Source organism: Spermophilus citellus (assembly GCF_964194105.1).
Source record: "Spermophilus citellus genome assembly, chromosome: 9".
NCBI classification, from domain to species: Eukaryota; Metazoa; Chordata; class Mammalia; order Rodentia; family Sciuridae; genus Spermophilus; species Spermophilus citellus.
In genome coordinates, this window is record NC_138191.1 from 91,435,645 (window position 1) to 91,454,588 (window position 18,944).

Sequence of the window (18,944 nt, forward strand, 5' to 3'; positions counted from 1 at the left end):
ATACATAGGGAAATTCACATCACATGTTAATCTTGTTTACAACAAGATTTCAACTCAGAGTTGACAAGGGTTTAGAGAAAAAAATACATGCTAATGGACTTTTTCAAGTATATTTATCTAAAGCCTTAAGTCTTTGTACTTTGGCATGAAATATATATATATATTCTGTAGAAATAATTGTGGATAGATATAATGGTTTAGTTTCAAAGATATATAAAAACGTGTAAGTTAGAATGTATAATAAGAAATCCAAATTATGATGACCCAGGGAGGGTTTGGTTAGGAAAGAACTAATTATAAGACATAGGTTGAGATTAAGAGACCATAAGGTACAATGTATGAATTGTGGTCTACTAGAAAACAGCATGGAGATTCCTCAAAAACTTGGAATGGAACCACCACTTGACTCAGTTATCCTACTCCTCAGTATATACTCAAAGGACTTAAAATCAGCATACTACAGTGATACAGCCACATCAATATTTACAGCAGTTTAACTCATAATAGCTAAGCTAGGGATCCAACCTAGATGCTCTTCAATACATGAATGGATAAAGAAAATTATGTATACATACACAATGGAATAACACTCAGCCATAAAAAAAACGAGTTTATGATTTAGCAGGTAAAAAGATGATCTGGAGACTATTATGCTAAGTGAAATAAGCCATTCCCAAAAAACCAAAGGCAGAAGGTTCTCTCTAATATGTGGATCCTAACACACAGTAAGGGGTAAGGGGGAGTAGAAGTTCATTGGATTAGACAAAGGGGAATGAAGGAAAGCAATGGGGGATAAGAATAGGAAAGACAGTAAGTAGAATGAATTGGATATGACTTTCGTATATTCATATATGAATATTTTACCAGTGAAACTGCACACCATGTACAAACATAAGAATTATATCCTAATTAGAAAAAGTAATACTCCATGTATATATGATATGTCAAAACTTATCAAAAGCCTAGTCTCATGTCTATCTAAAAAAAACAATTTAAAAAAAAATGAATCATGTCTAACATTTGCAAGATTGGTACCAGCACTGGGTTTGAAAAGATAACTGGAGGAGAAGGTTACTAAAACTAAATGGAGGAAGCATTCTGTAGCTCAGGCCACCTTGAGAAAAGTCATAGCCATTGGTCAGGAGACACAGGTAACCTGAGTCAGTGCAGAGCGGGAACCACCTCCTGCCAGGGCTATCCATTGGCCAAAAACAACCAGAATCAGAGGACATGGCAGCTGTTGAGAGAGTCCATACCAGTATCTGAGATGGAGAAGAATGTCAAGGATCTGAGAGCAAAAAGAACAAATTTCACAGAGCAGCAATGTTTAAGTGAATAAAAATTTGGCAACAAAAATAATCTTCAGTGCATAGGATACAATGAGATACTATGTAGACATTTAAAATATTATAGTGACATAAGTATTAATACATTGATATGCATATTTTCAACTGGATTTTTTAAATTAAAGATTACCAAGCTATATAGTTTTCCTTTGGTTTACAAGCAAAACAAAATAAAAGTTTCTGTACATGTTTATGACAACTTTTTTATAGATAATATAACACCTTGTCACACTTAGGTTAGCCAGTTAAAATTTGGAAAAAATACAAGTTTATACTTCTATGTATACTTTTATTTATTTATTTATTTTTTCCAAACTATGTATACTTTTAAATCTATTATTTCTCCATATATCCCTGACTTAGTTCTACCAAGTTAGATAAAATAACATGCTAGTAAATACTGTTCTCGTTTCCAAAGACCATGTGGATGCATTCAGGGGCCAGTATAGAGACAGGACTTTTATTCTACATCTTGAGTTGGCTAGAAGATCTGACTCAGAAACTGTGCTCTAAAGCATGGAGATAATTGTTGAAGAGGTCATGCAGTGGCACAGTTATTTCGTTTACACTTGCTAAAGTCAACCCGGAGAGAATGTAAATGCAAAGGACCCTGAATTTCAAGCTGGTAGTGATTGGTTCAAAGATTTAGAAGCTGTGCAGTCCGAAGCCCCTGGGGAAAATCCACTTGGGTATATCATGATACAACAATGTTTGGGGGGTGGTTCCCTGTAAAATTAAGGAAGCCTGATTTATAAGAGCTGATTTGAATGCTAATTAATTGTCCTTGGTGTTTTTTTTTTTTGTTGTTGTTGTTGTTTGTTTGTTTTTTTTAGGTGGGGGATTTCTAGAATTTGTATTTACCATGATGAGATGTAACAAAGTTGGAGACAGATTTCATTAATTCCTTTTTTATCTATTTAAATAGACTTTCCTCAGTTCCTATGTACTGCGACACCTTGTTCTTTTGAATATTAGATTTGCCTATGGGTAAAGAAAGTTTTAGAAGCCCAGAGGAAAGGACATCTCTTCTGTACCTAGGTGATGAGGGAGGTGTTTTTAACGGTAAAGAGCTTTACCTTGTGACTAACACAGAACTACCATTTGTCCAGGGTTCTCTGAGAACCAGGCTGGGAGCTCAATATATTATCCATCTTATCTTGATAAGATTTATTTTTCTCATTTCAAAGATGAGAACCGAAAAATTGGAAATGTGAAATAACTTGCCCAAAGTCACACAGCTTAATTATGTTTGGGGCTGGGATTCAAACTCAAGTCTTTGGGACATAAATTGCCTGGCCTGGTAAGTACTATATACTGTACTGCCTGAAACTACGTGTAAATTTAGCAATATATTAGAAAAGGACTTCATTTTGTTCTCCATCCTGTTGTTTCTCAAACTTTGTTGTACATAGGAATCATCTGAGATGTTTTCTAAAATATAAATTTTCTTGTCCTGTTTCAGAAACTCCACCTTAATAGGTTCACATTGATAACATGACCTCTTTTATCATCCAGCTTCCCGCATGATTATGGATGGGCAGTGCGGGCTTAAATGTCAGAAATCACTGCCTTTTTCTCTAAGAACAAGCCCACCCTCCTACCTGGAATAGTTCTCCATCCCATCCATATGTCATTTCCTTTAGGAGTCATTTCCATTTTCCTTAAGCAAATTTTATTTGAACTTCCCCTATGGTTCCATGTCTCTTTTTATATAACTTCTATTTTTTCTATGATCACACTATATTATACATTTCTGTTAAAATGTCTGCTTCTCCATTTAACTATGAGATCTTTGAAGTCAACACATTATAAATACAATGTGTAGATTGTACACCCACCCAAACTCTACTAAGAAAGGTATCACGCATAGTTAAAAGATGGATTTAAAAAAAACATCAGAGGTTCAAATGTATCTATCACTGCAGTTTTGTATATAAGTGAGGATAGGCTGCAGGAAGACAGAAATGTTGAGATGGGATTTTTTGTAAGTTAAAAGTAAATCATATAAAAGAACAATTGCTATTTTATTTAGTTATTAATTTTGCAGCTGTTGCCCTAATTTGAGATATCACTTTTTTTCTGTGAAATACTGAACTTCAAATGCCATGAAAAATAAACTTGAAATATTTTCATTACTGTGAGATTTTTCTCAATGTTATGAAGAAAGAAATGAGCTACTCTGGGAATAACTTTGGGAATGTAATGAATTCCCTTTCTTAAAGAAGGTACAAACCAAGACTTAGGAGTTCTGCAGGAAGACTAAGTTAGAAGATGGACTAATTGACTTTCTATGATTTTTTCATTAAATTGATTAAATTTTAAGAGGAAAAGATAATTTTAAAAACCCTATTGTTTCATGCTGGATAGTTTGTAAATTATGAATATGAAACTGAGGATTTGGCCCAAGACTTAGTTCTCCACTACCCAGCAAGGAGACCTTGGACAATTTACTTAACCTCTTTGGTCATTTGGTTTTCTCCCCTGTATACTATTGTGACAATAAAAGCTACTTTGCAGATTATTAGGGTAAAATGAAAGAATTTATATGAATTTACATGTGATGACTGACACATGCATTTAGCACACATCAACTAGTGACGAGGAAATGACTTGGGGCAAAATTTGGAAGCTGAATTAATTTTAAGAAGTGAGAAATATACTCACCTGTCCAAACCCAAAGAATGGGCTCAGAGACACAGGTATAGCAAAAAGCAAGATTTACTTTAATAACGATCTTAAAAGATCCATGTCTTGCAAAATCTGGTGTCTGGGGGAGAACAGACATACGTAGCTCAGGTACAAGGAGCATTTTATCCTGTAGAGCACAAGGTCCCTCCCCCATTTCCTCCTTGTCTGAGTACTATGGGGTATACAGTCTTTTCCACCATCACCTAGGTTTCACTGTCTCTTATTAGGTTATTTAAAGAAATATACTTGTAGTCATCCCCACTTTCCTTTGTCCTCTTGTGAAAGGAAAATCCTTTCGGATGGAGTGCACAGTTTTTCTCTGTTGGTCAAGTCAGGCCACTTTCTTCTCGCCTCCTGTTTGTCAAGGGACTGTGAATTTTTCCACTCTGGTATTAACTTCTTCTACACTTTTCATTCTGTTCTCCCCTCCAGCAGTCTTTCTTACATCCCAAGTCATTTTACATTTAAAGCTAAATACTGTATTTCAAATTGGAACACCAGACTCTCTGTTTTTCACAAAGATCTTTCTGAAGACCAAATTTCTATGATAATGATGCATTATATAGCTCCATGGCAAAGAAAAAAAAAAAGAAAGAAAACAGAAAAAGAAGAAAGAAAAAAGAGAAGAAAAAAACCCTTGTCCTTCCTCATTTGCTACACACATTAGCACAGGCTTCAAGTTTCAACTCCCCTGTGGAGTTGGGTAAGATTTTTCAGCTGTTCTCCCTTCCCTTTCCTATTTTATTTTTTATTGTCTCTCTCTCTTTTTTTTTTTTTTTTTAAGAAAATTCTGGTTGTGTTGATGAGCACTTATCACTTCTAAATAAGAGCATGCTTTCATTTACTGAAATTAGATCCCCATTCACTGCCCTGGCACTGTCCAGGCTGTCTACTCCAGAGGGTTTAGGGCCTGTTAGTTGGCGCACAGTTGGAAATTGGGGGCATTGAGTGGCTGCCAAGGCTGGCAGACCTTTAAGATGGCATCTGGTGACCTTTTGCTGAGCCCCCTGGGTCGTTCATTTGAGATTTTATGTTCCCGGCAGGGGTGTAATCCAAATCAAATGTGAGATCTGGTGAGGTGGAGTTACACAGGCGGTAGGACCAACAGGGATCCCTACATTGCCTTGGGCAGAGGAGGCTACTACAGGCCCTTACCGTCCTCTTTCTAACCCTGAGACTCTGAGCTCTAGTAGAAGGTGGCACTCAAGGGCTGGTTTACAGCGAGAGCTCAGTGTGAGAGAGGGAGCAAAGGAACTGTTTTCTCATTTATTTATCATTCGGCAACAGCACAGCAATCCTCCCTAATTGCCCTAGTTCCTGGATGACACTAAACTCTTCATGGCACCTCCTGGAGCAGCCGGGGGAGGTCGGAAGTACGCTTGTGGAAGCTAGCTGTGTGGCGCTTCCAAGAATCATCCGTGGCATTCTTTCCCTTTCTTTTGAAATGGCAAATTTCTATTTTCAGTAATGTAGGTAGCTAGCGCACAAGCCTGGAGGGAAGAACTGTGAGTTCGTGAACAACATAACAACAAATGTGTGCTGTGGGATTGTTTGTGCTAACCACAGGCACAGGCTGTTTCTCAGCGACAGTCATTTTCATGTTAATTTTTAAAGTGCTATGTATTTTTTTAAACAGCTTTTACTTGAAACAGATTTTACAGGTTATTTTTGGTTTTTACATCCACTGTGGCTGTTTTCAAAGAGAGGCAGATACATTTCAGAATTTCTCAGGCCATTCTGTCCTGAGACTGCCCAGAAAAGGGTTTTGAGGGTAATTGAAACAAACATAACATATAGTCCTTGCTTCCATCCAGTAGAGAATTTCTCTGCTCCACAACTATTTCTGCCTTCAAAACTTGCACTTCCTGCTTTGGTTGCCTGCTTTTCTGCTTTCTGCTCCTCCAGAATCCCAAACTTTGGTGGACTGTCTACATACTTTATTGGTATATAAGATCTGAGTTTGCAGGCAACCAAGTAGACTTGGGTTTAAAACCTAGGCTCACTACTGAAAAGCTTTGTAGAAATGGACAAGTCACATAAACTTTCTGAGCCTTGATTTCTTCATCTTAAAATAAGAATAATATGAACACCTGCCTATGGAGTTGATAAATAAATTAAGGTATATAAATGGCTATAGTGTGGCTATCATATAGTTAAAAGCTCAAGAGCACAATTTACTTTTGTAATCATTGCAGGCCATAGTTATTTCTCTTTGTTCTTATCTTCAAACAGTACTGATTCTTCATAATATTTACTTGGCATTTATTTATATGCTAACTAATTATGTTTCATATTTTTATGTAATTTTCAGACCAACTTCTTTTAACACTTTAGAGAAATATATATATATCTAAGTTTACATAAAAGTACACTTGTCAAAGCCAACCACACATTGATATGATATACCAACCACACAAATATGGTATACCCATTCACTAAACACCCAGATCAATAAAGAATAGACTGGTATCCCAGAAAACCCCCATACTCTCTTTGGTATTCTATACCTTACAAAGATAACCACCATCCTGTCTTGTAGAATTGTTTATATCAATTGTTGACTTAATTGTTTGTGTTATTTTTGTGCAGCCAAATGAAATGTAAGTTTGTTGATGTCAGGGAACTAATATCTCCTCTCATATCTCAAGACCTGAATGTCTGATATATATACTTCTTATAAGATTTCCATCTTTCACTGTTACCCTTCCTCTGGACCTGTCTTGGAAAGTCCTAGTCATAGGTGAGCTCCATGAAGACTAGAGTTCAATCCGGAGGAGAGTATCCAGCCATCCAACTGATACTACAAAACCTGTAGTCTCCAACTTAACTGGCCCCTGTCTTATTTTTCTGATCAGTTCTCTTCCACTCTTCAAACCATCTGTCTTTAATTCTGACTCTCTATCTCACTATTTTCCCCATGAGACCTAACAAGTAACAGTCCCTTGTTATCAGAGGAAAAAAACTCAAGATGTCGGCAATCTCACCAACCTCTTGTGACCACACACAAACAGTTGCCTAGAAACACCCATCTCACTAACACCTTTCCTGATGTTCCCTTCCTGCTTCTGTTCTCTCAGTGACATCCCATTTCCTTTTGTCAGATTGCAATTCATCAATGACATCCTCTCTTTTCTCCAGGTCTGTTGGCTCTTCACCATTGGCCCTTTAATGTGCCCAAGTCCCTGACAGCTTTAAACATGACAGTGACCAAGAGCCATCTGAAACTCACATTCCACATCTACTCCCACCTTATCTTTCCCCTCTTACAGTCAGAATCTTCACCAAGGTCTTTATGCCTCCTGTCTACCATTTATCCCCTCTCTTTCTTCAGCCACTTCAGTCTAGGGTTCACCTCCATTATCTCATAGGATCCCCCTCTCCCGCGACACACATGCAACATCCTTACAGCTAAACCACACAGATCCTTTTCAGAACTTACCTTTCTCAGCAGTGTTGAAACTGCTGTCTCTTCCCTCTCCCTGGATTATCCTCTTTGCTTAGCTGCCAAACCCCCACTCTCCTTGTTTCCCTCCTACTTTACTGGAAATTGCATTTTAATCTCCCTTTAGGGAGTCCTCTTCCCTCCATAAACATGCTTCCCATCAGAAAATCTTAAAATCTTAAAATCGCTTTTCTTCTACGCTACCACTTCCACAACAGGATGACCATAAAAAAATAGCCATTCATTCAAATCACTGCCTCTCATTTGACCTTATTCAAATCAGCAAAAGTTTTATTCTCAGTTAACATGTCATGCTTCAAAGTGGGTTCTTTGCACCATATCAAAGAAAGAGCTAGTACTTAGCCTTTTGATGGAAAGCATAGCTACCTTGAATTTTATTTTTTTTATGATTATAAAATGACATGTTCTCATTTAGAATAATATTATAATATTATAAGATATAACATGACACATATAGGGCACAATTTTTTCATATCTCTGATTGTATACAAAGTATATTCATACCAATTCGTGTCTTCATACATGTACTTTGGATAATAATGTCCATCACATTACTCGGTCATTTCAAACCCAATGCCCCCTCCCTTATTATCCAAAGTTCATGTATGAAGATATGAATTGGTGTGCATATAATTTGTATTCAACCAGAGATTTAAAACATTGTGCTCTATATGTGTAATAAGAATTATAATGCATTCTGCTGTCATATATAAATACAAAAATAGTTTTAAAAAGATATAATATGATATAATGTATTAAAGTGCAGTATAATACTCCAAGTTCTATCATCCAGAGATACTTACTGTTAATTTCTGGCATTCTTTTTCGAGGCTAACTAAATAAGCTCACACATTACTTACATACATTTTATTTGTTGAAATAATCATATTCTTCACTTATTTTGTGTCATTAAAATTAAGCATAAATATTTTAATGGCTCTATAATGTCTATCCTATGAATATAGGATCATCCAAGCATTACTACATATTTCAAGTTTTCAAATTTCTTCTATACATTTTTTTCTTAATACACATTCATAAAAATTGATCTACTTTACCAAAAAGCTTCAGCTGTCTGACTCTTAAGGAAATCTTATAAAATCACCCACTTCAAGTATTATGTCTATTTATGTGACAATAGTACAGGTGTTTCTTATTTTCAGAGATGTTCTCTACATTTAAAATAATGTTATTGTTTTGATTCAGAAGTCTTTAGTTATTAAACAAGGTTGGCTTTTGGTTAATTTTGTTTGTTATTTATATATTTTTGAAAACCATTCCTTCCAATTTTTTTTCTTTCTCCTACCTGCTAAATATTAAATGTAGATGAAACAGTACTGAGAGAAAAAGAAATCTCCATGTGAGGCATCTGAGGAGAGACAGAGCAGAGCAGACCTGGAACTGGCACATTGTGCTGACTTTCTTCCTTTTCTAGTTGCAAAGGCTGAAAATACCTGTTAGATTTGTAATTGAGAAATGTAATAACCTTTAGGGCCATTTTTCACACTGTTCACAGCTTCCCGTAAGGGTCGGGAGAAGATGGATGGGTGATATTTATGAGGAAGTAGGGAGGGAAAAAAATGAAACCTGGAAAGACAATAGCACTCTCTCTATAGCAAATGATCCATGGACAAATACCAACATTTACTTCTGCGTTCCACTCTGCCGAGTTAACGATGTTCATGCCACCAGACTAACACCTCCTGTTTCTCATGTCACCCTACTGTTTGAGGAGCCTGCCCCATGAGTAACAAAGTGCAAAACTGTTTCTTCACAGCAAGCAGAATGAGAACCTGGAGGTGGAAACTGAAACAACGCTCCAGAACCCCAGGACTGGGAATGCCAGGCAGATGAGTAAGGACACACCAGCTCCCACTGACCCCTCTGATCACAAAACCATGGATAACCAAGATGACATGGAAGAGGGTAAGCACCCAGCCAACAACCAGAAACCAGAGAACCGCCAGGAACTCCTAACAGGAACATACTGTGGCAGATTCCTGGATGGCAAAGTGAGTAACGAGAAATTCCCAAGCTTTTTTTTTGTAATTTACTAGGAAAATGGAAATGAAAATATAGGGTCCCACAAACACACACTTGTACACATAAAAATTAATATGTTTTGCATGAAATGGAAATTAGAATCGTTACTTTTTCAATCTGAAAATAAATTTCAAGATCATCTGTATACTGCATCTTTGTTGACTACCAATTGAGTTGGTCAACCTACTCTGGCTGTAACTAAATCAGTGATATTCAGTAGTAACTACAGTGATTAGATATCACTATCTGGGCAAAGTTCTGGCCTGCTGGAGGAGCAAGGTCTGTCTGCGTTCACATAACAGGAAGAGAAAATTTATTTTCAAAATCCAATATAACCATGTCTAAATATCAAAAAATTATAGGCCAAAAACTGTCTTGATAGAAATATGTATCACTGCATGCTGTTAACAATCAACCAAACAATCCGTAACAAACTGACTTTATAATGATGAATCTAAATGATTAGTAATTTGTAATTAAAAAGCAAGTATAGCAGCAATTGAAAACTGGATCTAAATCAAGACAAAACTAATGATTCATTGATAACAAAGTACAATTTCCAAAAATTGCTGAAATTGCAATTAAACAGATACATAGGGTAGGAGTTTTGCAATGCTGCCAAGCTCTAAGTGACAGCCAGATATTTTAGTAGAATACTGATTAGGGTCTGCAGCAAACTCTAACATAACTATTTTTGGTTGAAAAATTTAATAGCCCTTTTAAAATCACTGAGATACTATCTAGTCTTTAGTTATATGAGAAAAGGACTACCTGGGGATTTGTGATCTTTTGCTCATAAGAACTACTCAACGTATTACAGATTTTGAATAGTGCAAGCATATCAATGGACGTCACATGTTGCTCCACAAGGTCTAGTTCAACACTGAAGTCCATTTATAAAAGTAACTCTCTCAAAACGTTAGTGGCATAGCCTAGGATGGAACCAGGGCCTTCTAGTCTCCATTTAATGAGTTTTGTTTTTTTTTTTGTTTGTTTTTGGCTTTCCCCAGAATGAGTTCTTGAATTTTGTTCCTTCTTAGAGCAGGAGATAATGAATCTGGAGAGGTGAAATAATCTAGTATGAACTTCTAAAGACTTCTGAGTTGTACCCTCAAATTTGACTCTGACATTGATAAATTTCTTGTTGTTTCTGTTGCTTCCCAAGGATGACATTGGTAATAATAATTCAGTTAAAAAACACTTATTATTGACTGCTTGCATGTAAATTTTATTATTAATAAAATTAATAAATAGTGCTACTATTAATAGGTAGCACTATTACTTCCATCATCGTGGTATGGATGATAAAACTGAGACTCAGAAAAGTTGAAGTGACTCAGGTGTGCAGGTTAGATGTTTACCCAGGTCTTTTTAAATCTTTTTTTTTCCTTCTTCTTCACTTGAATTTTTCATTGATCATTCTAATTATAAAATATTACATACTCATGTGGAAATTCTGGAAAAGAGAAGGAAGTAAAACGTAACCAAAGAAACTAGTGGTTCTCTTGCCCTTGATTTCTCTTCTTTTCTCCATGCTTAGTTACAGAATGGAATCATTATGTGTATGTTCATTGTTATCCTGCTCAATTCACTACATATATAGAATTCTCTCCTTGGAATGAAAAAAAATCATCCTACACATCATATTTAATGACTCTGTAAGAGTCATATCCAACTAACACTTGGATAGCATTTGCTATGTGCCAGGCACTATTCTAAGTTTTTACATATATTAACTAATTCACTATTCCCAAGTACCCAGTGAGGTAGGAACTCTTATTATCTTTAGTTCATGGATAAGGAAACTGAATAACAAAAGGTCAAGTGACTTGCCAATTTCATAAGGCTAACTAGTGACAAAGCCACAATTCAAGCCCAAGTAGTAGGTCCTGAATCACTAAATTGCACATCTCTTCCTCTCTATAGATAGAATGTGGTTAATCTAATATGTCCCTTATGGGTATTTAAGTCAATTCTAGTTTTCCTCTTACAAATGGAAATTTGTTTCTTGACACTTCTCCTAATACCTCCACCCACCATTCGTGCCATGAATTCTGCATCCACCATGGCAATGGGCAGAATGTTCATTGGGTGAGCAGTTCTTGGACCTCCATGATCTGGAATTTTTGCTGGCTCTATGGTAGCAGAGAGAGGGGATTTGCCTCTCTTTTCTCAGAACTCATCAGGTTTTTGTGGGAGGCTCAGCAGGGCTAACACCCAGCCACCAAATTCAGGAAGGCCTCGTGGGAAGTGTGGGGACTGACTAATTGGTTCTGTCTGCCAGGCAGGCCTGTAATGCTGGCTTGCCAGATGGCTGCCACCGTCGCCGGCTACAGAGACCCTCATTACCACCTTGACTAAGTGGTAAATGGAATCCTGCCGCAGTTACAGAAGCAAACCAATCAGAACTCCTTCTAGATCCTTGTCACTCACACATAGATGAAAATAAGTCTCCCTGCCTGGGACATAACAGGCAATCTGGACTGGCTGAATTTGCTCCAAAAGCAAAGTTGCTGATAAAGACGGAGCTAACATGAGTGAGGATGGGCAAGTGTGAAATAACAGATTAAGTTCAATGAGTATCCTTGGTAGGAGGTAAATAAAGCTGAAAATGCTGCAAGAATCCATTTTAAGTATATGAGAACAATAAGGTATTGTATAGATCAACAAGTACAAAGCTTGATTTCACAAATGAAAAACAAGAGACCCAGAGGGCTTTCAGTGATTTGTGAAGGTTCATGCCAAGAGAGTTTGTTTCCTCTTCCCATCATCCTTAGGATGTTTCTCCTGAGAGTCTGCTCCTAATGGGTAAGTCTTTGAAGATGTATATATTGTTATATTGTTTTTCAGAATCATTAGCTTTGCCTTCTCTCAGAAAAGTTTTAAATTAAAAAAAAAGGTATGACGAACAACAAACTCAGTAACACAGTTTCAAAAATATAATTTGATCATGATTTTTGCATCTGTCAGCATGAAAATAAAAGTGTGCTTTAATTTTAATAGTCTTCACAGTTCACTGCTTGGGCATGATTTTCAAAACCCTTTAGCATGTATTTTCCTTGTTACACTCCCATGAGGTAGGAAGAAGCACATGATTCTATCTTCATTGAATAGATGAATAGGCAGAGGTCAAGGACCCTCCTGCCTGGCTGTGAATTCATGGTGTATTCACCATGTGCAGAGCAGAACCTGTGATCTGCTCTTCCTTTGGTAGTCTGTATCTCATAGAATGATCCCATCCTTCTTCCATTGGTGCCAGCAAGAAACCTGAGCATACTTTCCTTCTCTGCCTCCACCTCACTCTGATGTCCAACCAATCTCTGAGTCTTTTCCGTTTTTGCACCTTCATGTTTCTCAGAATGTTTTCTTTCATTTTTTTCTTCTGTCATCACCCCAGTCAGACCACCATTCTATCCCACCAGTGACTTTAGTGTTCCTCAAACTATTTTCTTTTCTCTAAACCTCTCTATCTCTACTGGTTAGCCATTTTAAATCAATACTGCAGTGTAACAAATCACCCAGTACTCAGTGGTTTTTAACAATAATTGAATATGCTCGCTCATATTCAAATATATAAGCCAAGGCAGCATTTACTGATCTCATGTGGGTTTTGTCTAGGCTTGGCTGTATCCGCTTATTTGGTTCAAGTCTGCTATTTTTCTTAATCTGAATCCATCGGGTCCCTCAAAGCATGTTCATGGCATAGTGATAGATGACAAATTCAACTACTCAAGTACATTTTAAGTCTTTGATTACGTCATACCCACTAACATATTGTTGGTTAAAGCAATCAATCCACCACATGGCCAAGCACAACACTGATGAGCTGTGATTTATATATATATATATATATATATATATATATATATATATATATATATGCCATGACCTATAGAATTCAAAAGAAAAATCTACCTACCTATTATAATTTGTGTATAGTAAAGTTTATATCACAAATGAACAAGGGAAAGATGGACTTTTTAATCAGTGATATTGAGATTATTGGAAAGTCATACAGAAAATTTAAATTGGGCCTATTCCACATATGTCATACATATATGGAACATATATTATTGATATATTCCAAATGGATCTTAGATTTCAGTGTTAAAAAATAAAATTACAAATAGCATAGGTAAATATGGGTATTTCTTCTATCTCCTGGGCTGAAGGAGAATTTTCTTAACTCTGACTCAACATTCACATATACTAAGAAAAAGAGTGAAATTTTCACTATTTATTTATGGACAAAACCACTGTAAGCAAAGTACCAAAATCTGAAAAACTGAGGAGAAATTTGTCATTGATATCATGATAAAATATAGACCTAACATATAGAATTGTCTATGTGAAAAAAGAGATTAAACTATTAGAAAAATACGCAAGATGAACAAACAAAATGAGTTTGTTTTTACAGAAAAACAAATGTAAATGTTTCTTAAACTTACCAAAAAACAGAGCCTTGCTCTTAATAAGTGGAACATAAATTAATTCTTTCTTATAATAAAATTTTCTTACTGGCAAAATCAGGAAATTGATAGCATGCTTTGTTTAAAAGCTGTGGCAAAGAAATACTCTGTTATATCGATAAAGGAAATTTAGAATGGAACAACCACTTTGGAAGAAAACATTACAATGATTAGAAGCTCTTCCTGTGCATTTAGTTTTTAGCATGAAAATTCCACTTTCAGAAATCTATCTTAAAGAAACACTGGAAAATTATTAGAAATTTCATTCAGAAGGTATTCATTACAACATTACTTGTTATTCCAAAAAAAATAAACAACTTAAATGTTCATCAATAAGGAATGGCTGAATAAACAAAGATACATGCATATATGGAGTATTATGAAACTATAAAAAGAAATTATGGGGCTGGAGATATACATCAGTTAGTAGAGTGCTTGCCTCACATGCACAAGGCCCTGGGTCCAATCCCTACCACCACAAAAAAAAAAAAGAAAGAAATTAGGAACTTTTATATACATATGTGTGTATACATATATATGAATACAGGTATATATCTAACTACATATATTATTATTTGAATAAAAGCCGAGATTTATAGATTTCTCTACCAAGTATCTACCTAAATCAGATATCTATTTACCTATTCCTTATGATTTTTTGTTTGTCTCTGTTTTTTGTTTGTTTGTTTGTTTGTTTTCGGAGGTGTTTTTGGTTTTGTTTGGTTGAATTTTGCAGTGCTAGGAAACAAATCCAGCACTTCATACATGCCAGACAAGGGGCTCTACCACTGACCCATGTCCCCAAGTGCTTTTTGGAAAAAGTAGTTATCTATTAAAAATAGATGGAACAGGATTGAGGGATCAAAAATATATAACATTTTTCTGAATAAATCTTGTGTTTTGTGCATTGGAACTACATAAATATTTTGCATATTTATAAAACAAAATTAAATATTAACAAAATCAATTCCTAAAATTCAAAAAAAAAATTAAATCCAGTTTAGTTGTCTATTGCTTTGTAACAAATTGCCTCAAAAGTTACACTTAAATTGATAAACTTGTGTTAATTTTCACCTGTTTTTGCAGGATAAGAATTCAGGTACAGCTTAGATCAGAGATTTGGGCTCAAGAGCTCATGAAATTATATTCCCAATATCCCCTAGGAAGGCAGTCCTGTGAAGGTTCCCCAGGCTGAGGATCCACTTCAAGCTCACTCAAGTGTTTATTTTCAGAGACTATAGTTACTTGTCAACTGTGGCCAGAGATTTAATTTTTTTCTCTATTTGGGCCCCTTCTCTAGGCCTGCTCAAAGATAGCAGGTGGCTCCCCTAATTGTGAAATATCCAATAAAGAAGAAAAAGACAGAGCACACACAATCTTATTAGAAGCCACAACATCATTTACATTTATAACTTGGTATCAGAAGTAGCATGACTCACTTCCTCACCTTTCTGCTGGTAACATAGGCTAACCCTACTTCAATGGTGAGGGTCAGGGGCGGCTAAATGAGAACATGAAACCGGGAGGCAGTACCACTGAAGCCACCTTGAAAAATGGCCACTACATAAACCTAACTCTTAATTTTCAGTAAAACCAAATAGAATGGAATTTTCATAAATGGCTTTGAAGCATGACTTTCACTGTATGTCCCTAGAAGTATTATACAGTGAGAAGATATATATATATATATATATATATATATATATATATATATATAAATGTTTTCAGAACTACTATGTTGTTATCATTGTTTTGTATATATACATATTATGGGGGAAGTGATTCTTGGTGTTTTTTGGAGTTGGGATTTTTTTAGTGTAGAAGAAATAAAATACAGATATAGTATTGATAAGATCATACAAAATTCCTACATTTAAATTGTAAATATCATATGAATTCTGTAAAAGCATGTATTTCCTCTTACTCTCTACTCAAAAAAAAAAAAAAACTTAGGATCTGCCACATATCAATGAGAATCCTAGATGTGCATTCTGTTCAGTGAAATTCTGAAGCTTATTCCAGGTTTGTTCCACGAGCATCTAGTTAAAAGCAGTGAAGATACCACAGACATTTTAAGACTTATCAGAAAAACCTCAGGATATAACTTAAAGAGGACCCCACCAGTCAAAAGTAGAACAATGTAGGCATTGATGAAAATAACACAACAATGGATTGAAACACATCAAGTATGGTTAAATCCATAATCTAGTGAACTTTTAAAAACAAACAAACCCTCATTGATCACCTCTAAAGAATACTAGGGAACAAACTATTTTTTAAAACTGGCAAATAAGAGAATTAAGTATTAAGAGAATTAAGAATTAAGTACTCAATCTGTATTTCCTGTGCAAACTGTATGTTAATAGCAAATGAGTGGAAGTTTCTCTTTAGTGAAGCATTCCAATTAATATATTAATAAATGGTAGCATAAGAATTTAATTCTGCAAAATCCTGCCCCCCCCAAAAAAGGGGGACTTAAGCAATGTGACCAAAAAGATAACCAGACATCAGTTGCTTCTACAGGAAAAATACACCATTTATGAAAAAAAACTTTTGAAACAAATTGAATTTTCATATGATCTAGACTCTAGATCTAACTACCATTTATGGTATATATGGTAAAAGTTGTTAAACTGTACAGGAATGCAAGCAATGAAATACAGACTATGTAAAACTCTATAGGGCAAAAAAATACAGCTTTTCAATAAATAAATTGCAAGAAGAATAGTGGCAAAAGGAAAAAGAGGGAGAAAAAATAGAAATTTAAAAAGATGTCAGAGATATCAGCCAGATGCAATATACAGACCGTATTTGTTTCTTGTTTTGAATAAACAAACTATAATAATAAGATTTATCATATAATTGGGATTTAGACACTATATTTAATGATATGAGCAATTACTATTAATAGTGAGTTTTTTTATTTTTTTTAGCATCTATGTTTCTTTTTTTTCTATTAGTTTAGTTTTTTATTTTTTATTTATTTTTATTGGCTGTTCAAAACATTACAAAGCCCATGACATATCATCTTTCATACATTTGATTCAAGTGGGTTATGAACTCCCATTTTTACCCCAAATACAAGTTGCAGAATCACATTGGTTACACATCCACATTTTTACATAATACCATATTAGTGTCTCTTGTATTCTGCTACCTTTCCTATCCCCTACTATCCCCCCTCCCCTTCCCTCTCATCTTCCCTCTCTACCCCATCTGCTGTTATTCAATTCTCTCCCTTTTTTCCCCTTTCCCCTCACAAACTCTTATATGTAATTTTGTGTAACAATGAGGGTCTCCTTCCATTTCCATACATTTTCCCTTCTCTCTCCCTTTCTCTCCCCCCACTCGTCTCCATTAAGTGTTAATCTTTTCCTCATGCTCTTCCTCCCTGTTCTGTTCTTAGTTGCTCTCTTTATATCAAAGAAGACATTTGGCATTTGTTTTTTAAGGATTGGCTAGCTTCACTTAGCATAATCTGCTCTAATGCCATCCATTTCCCTGCAAAATCCATGATTTTGCCGTTTTTTAGTGCTGTGTAATACTCCATTGTGTATAAATGCCACATTTTTTTTATCCATTCATCTATTGAAGGGCATCTAGGTTGATTCCAGAGTCTAGCTATTGTGAATTATGCTGCTATGATCATTGATGTGGCATTATCCCTATAGTATGATCTTTTAAGGTCCTCAGGGAATAGACCTAGAAGGGCGACAGCTGGGTCAAATGGTGGTTCCATTCCCAGCTTTCCCAGGAATCTCCATACTTCTTTCTATATTGGCCGCACCAATTTGCAGTCCCACCAGCAATGTACAAGTGTACCCTTTTCCCCACATCCTCGCCAGCACTTATGTTGTTTGACTTCATAATGGCTGCCAATCTTACTGGAGTGAGATGGTATCTTAGGGTGGTTTTGATTTGCATTTCTCTGACTGCTAGCGATGGTGAGCATTTTTTCATGTACTTATTGATTGATTGTATGTCCTCCTCTGAGAAGTGTCTGTTCAGGTCCTTGGCCCATTTGTTGATTGGGTTATTTGTTATCTTATTGTCTAATTTTTTGAGTTCTTTGTATACTCTGGATATTAGGGCTCTATCTGAAGTGTGTGGAGTAAAGATTTGTTCCCAGGATATAGGCTCCCTGTTTATCTCTCTCATTGTTTCTTTTGCTGAGAAAAAACTTTTTAGTTTGAGTAAGTCCCATTTGTTGATTCTAGTTATTAACTCTTGCGCTATGGGTGTCCTATTGAGGAATTTGGAGCCCGACCCCACAGTATGTAGATCATAGCCAACTTTTTCTTCTATCAGACGCCGTGTCGCTGATTTAATATCAAGCTCCTTGATCCATTTTGAGTTAACTTTTGTGCATGGTGAGAGAAAGGGATTCAGTTTCATTTTGATGCATATGGATTTCCAGTTTTCCCAGCACCATTTGTTGAAGATGCTATCCTTCCTCCATTGCATGCTTTTAGCCCCTTTATCAAATATAAGATAGTTGTAGTTTTGTGGATTGGTTACTGTGTCCTCCATTCTGTACCATTGGTCCACCCGCCTGTTTTGGTACCAGTACCATGCTGTTTTTGTTACTATTGCTCTGTAGTATAGTTTGAAGTCTGGTATCGCTATACCGCCTGATTCACACTTCCTGCTTAGCATTGTGTTTGCTATTCTGGGTCTTTTATTATTCCATATGAATTTCATGATTATTTTATCTATTTCTACAAGAAATGCTGTTGGGATTTTGATTGGCATTGCATTGAACTTATAGAGAACTTTTGGTAATATCACCATTTTGATGATGTTAGTTCTGCCTATCCATGAACAGGGTATATTTTTCCATCCTCTGAGGTCTTCTTCTATATCTCTATTTAGGGTTCTGTAGTTTTCATTGTATAAGTCTTTCACCTCTTTTGTTAGGTTGATTCCCAAGTATTT

General features: G+C 35.8%; 1 protein-coding gene across 1 annotated transcript in view; it reads left to right on the top strand.

The window, feature by feature from the left end:
* Positions 1 to 18,944, top strand: part of LOC308657257 (uncharacterized protein C1orf87) — a gene marked incomplete at its 3' end in the record, with an annotated part of 89,345 nt that overhangs the window by 7,243 nt on the left and 63,158 nt on the right. The window contains exon 2 of the mRNA XM_081308790.1: positions 9,275 to 9,509. Within this exon, the coding sequence (XP_081164916.1) occupies positions 9,275 to 9,509 (235 nt within the window). The remainder of the gene's footprint in view (positions 1 to 9,274; positions 9,510 to 18,944) is intronic.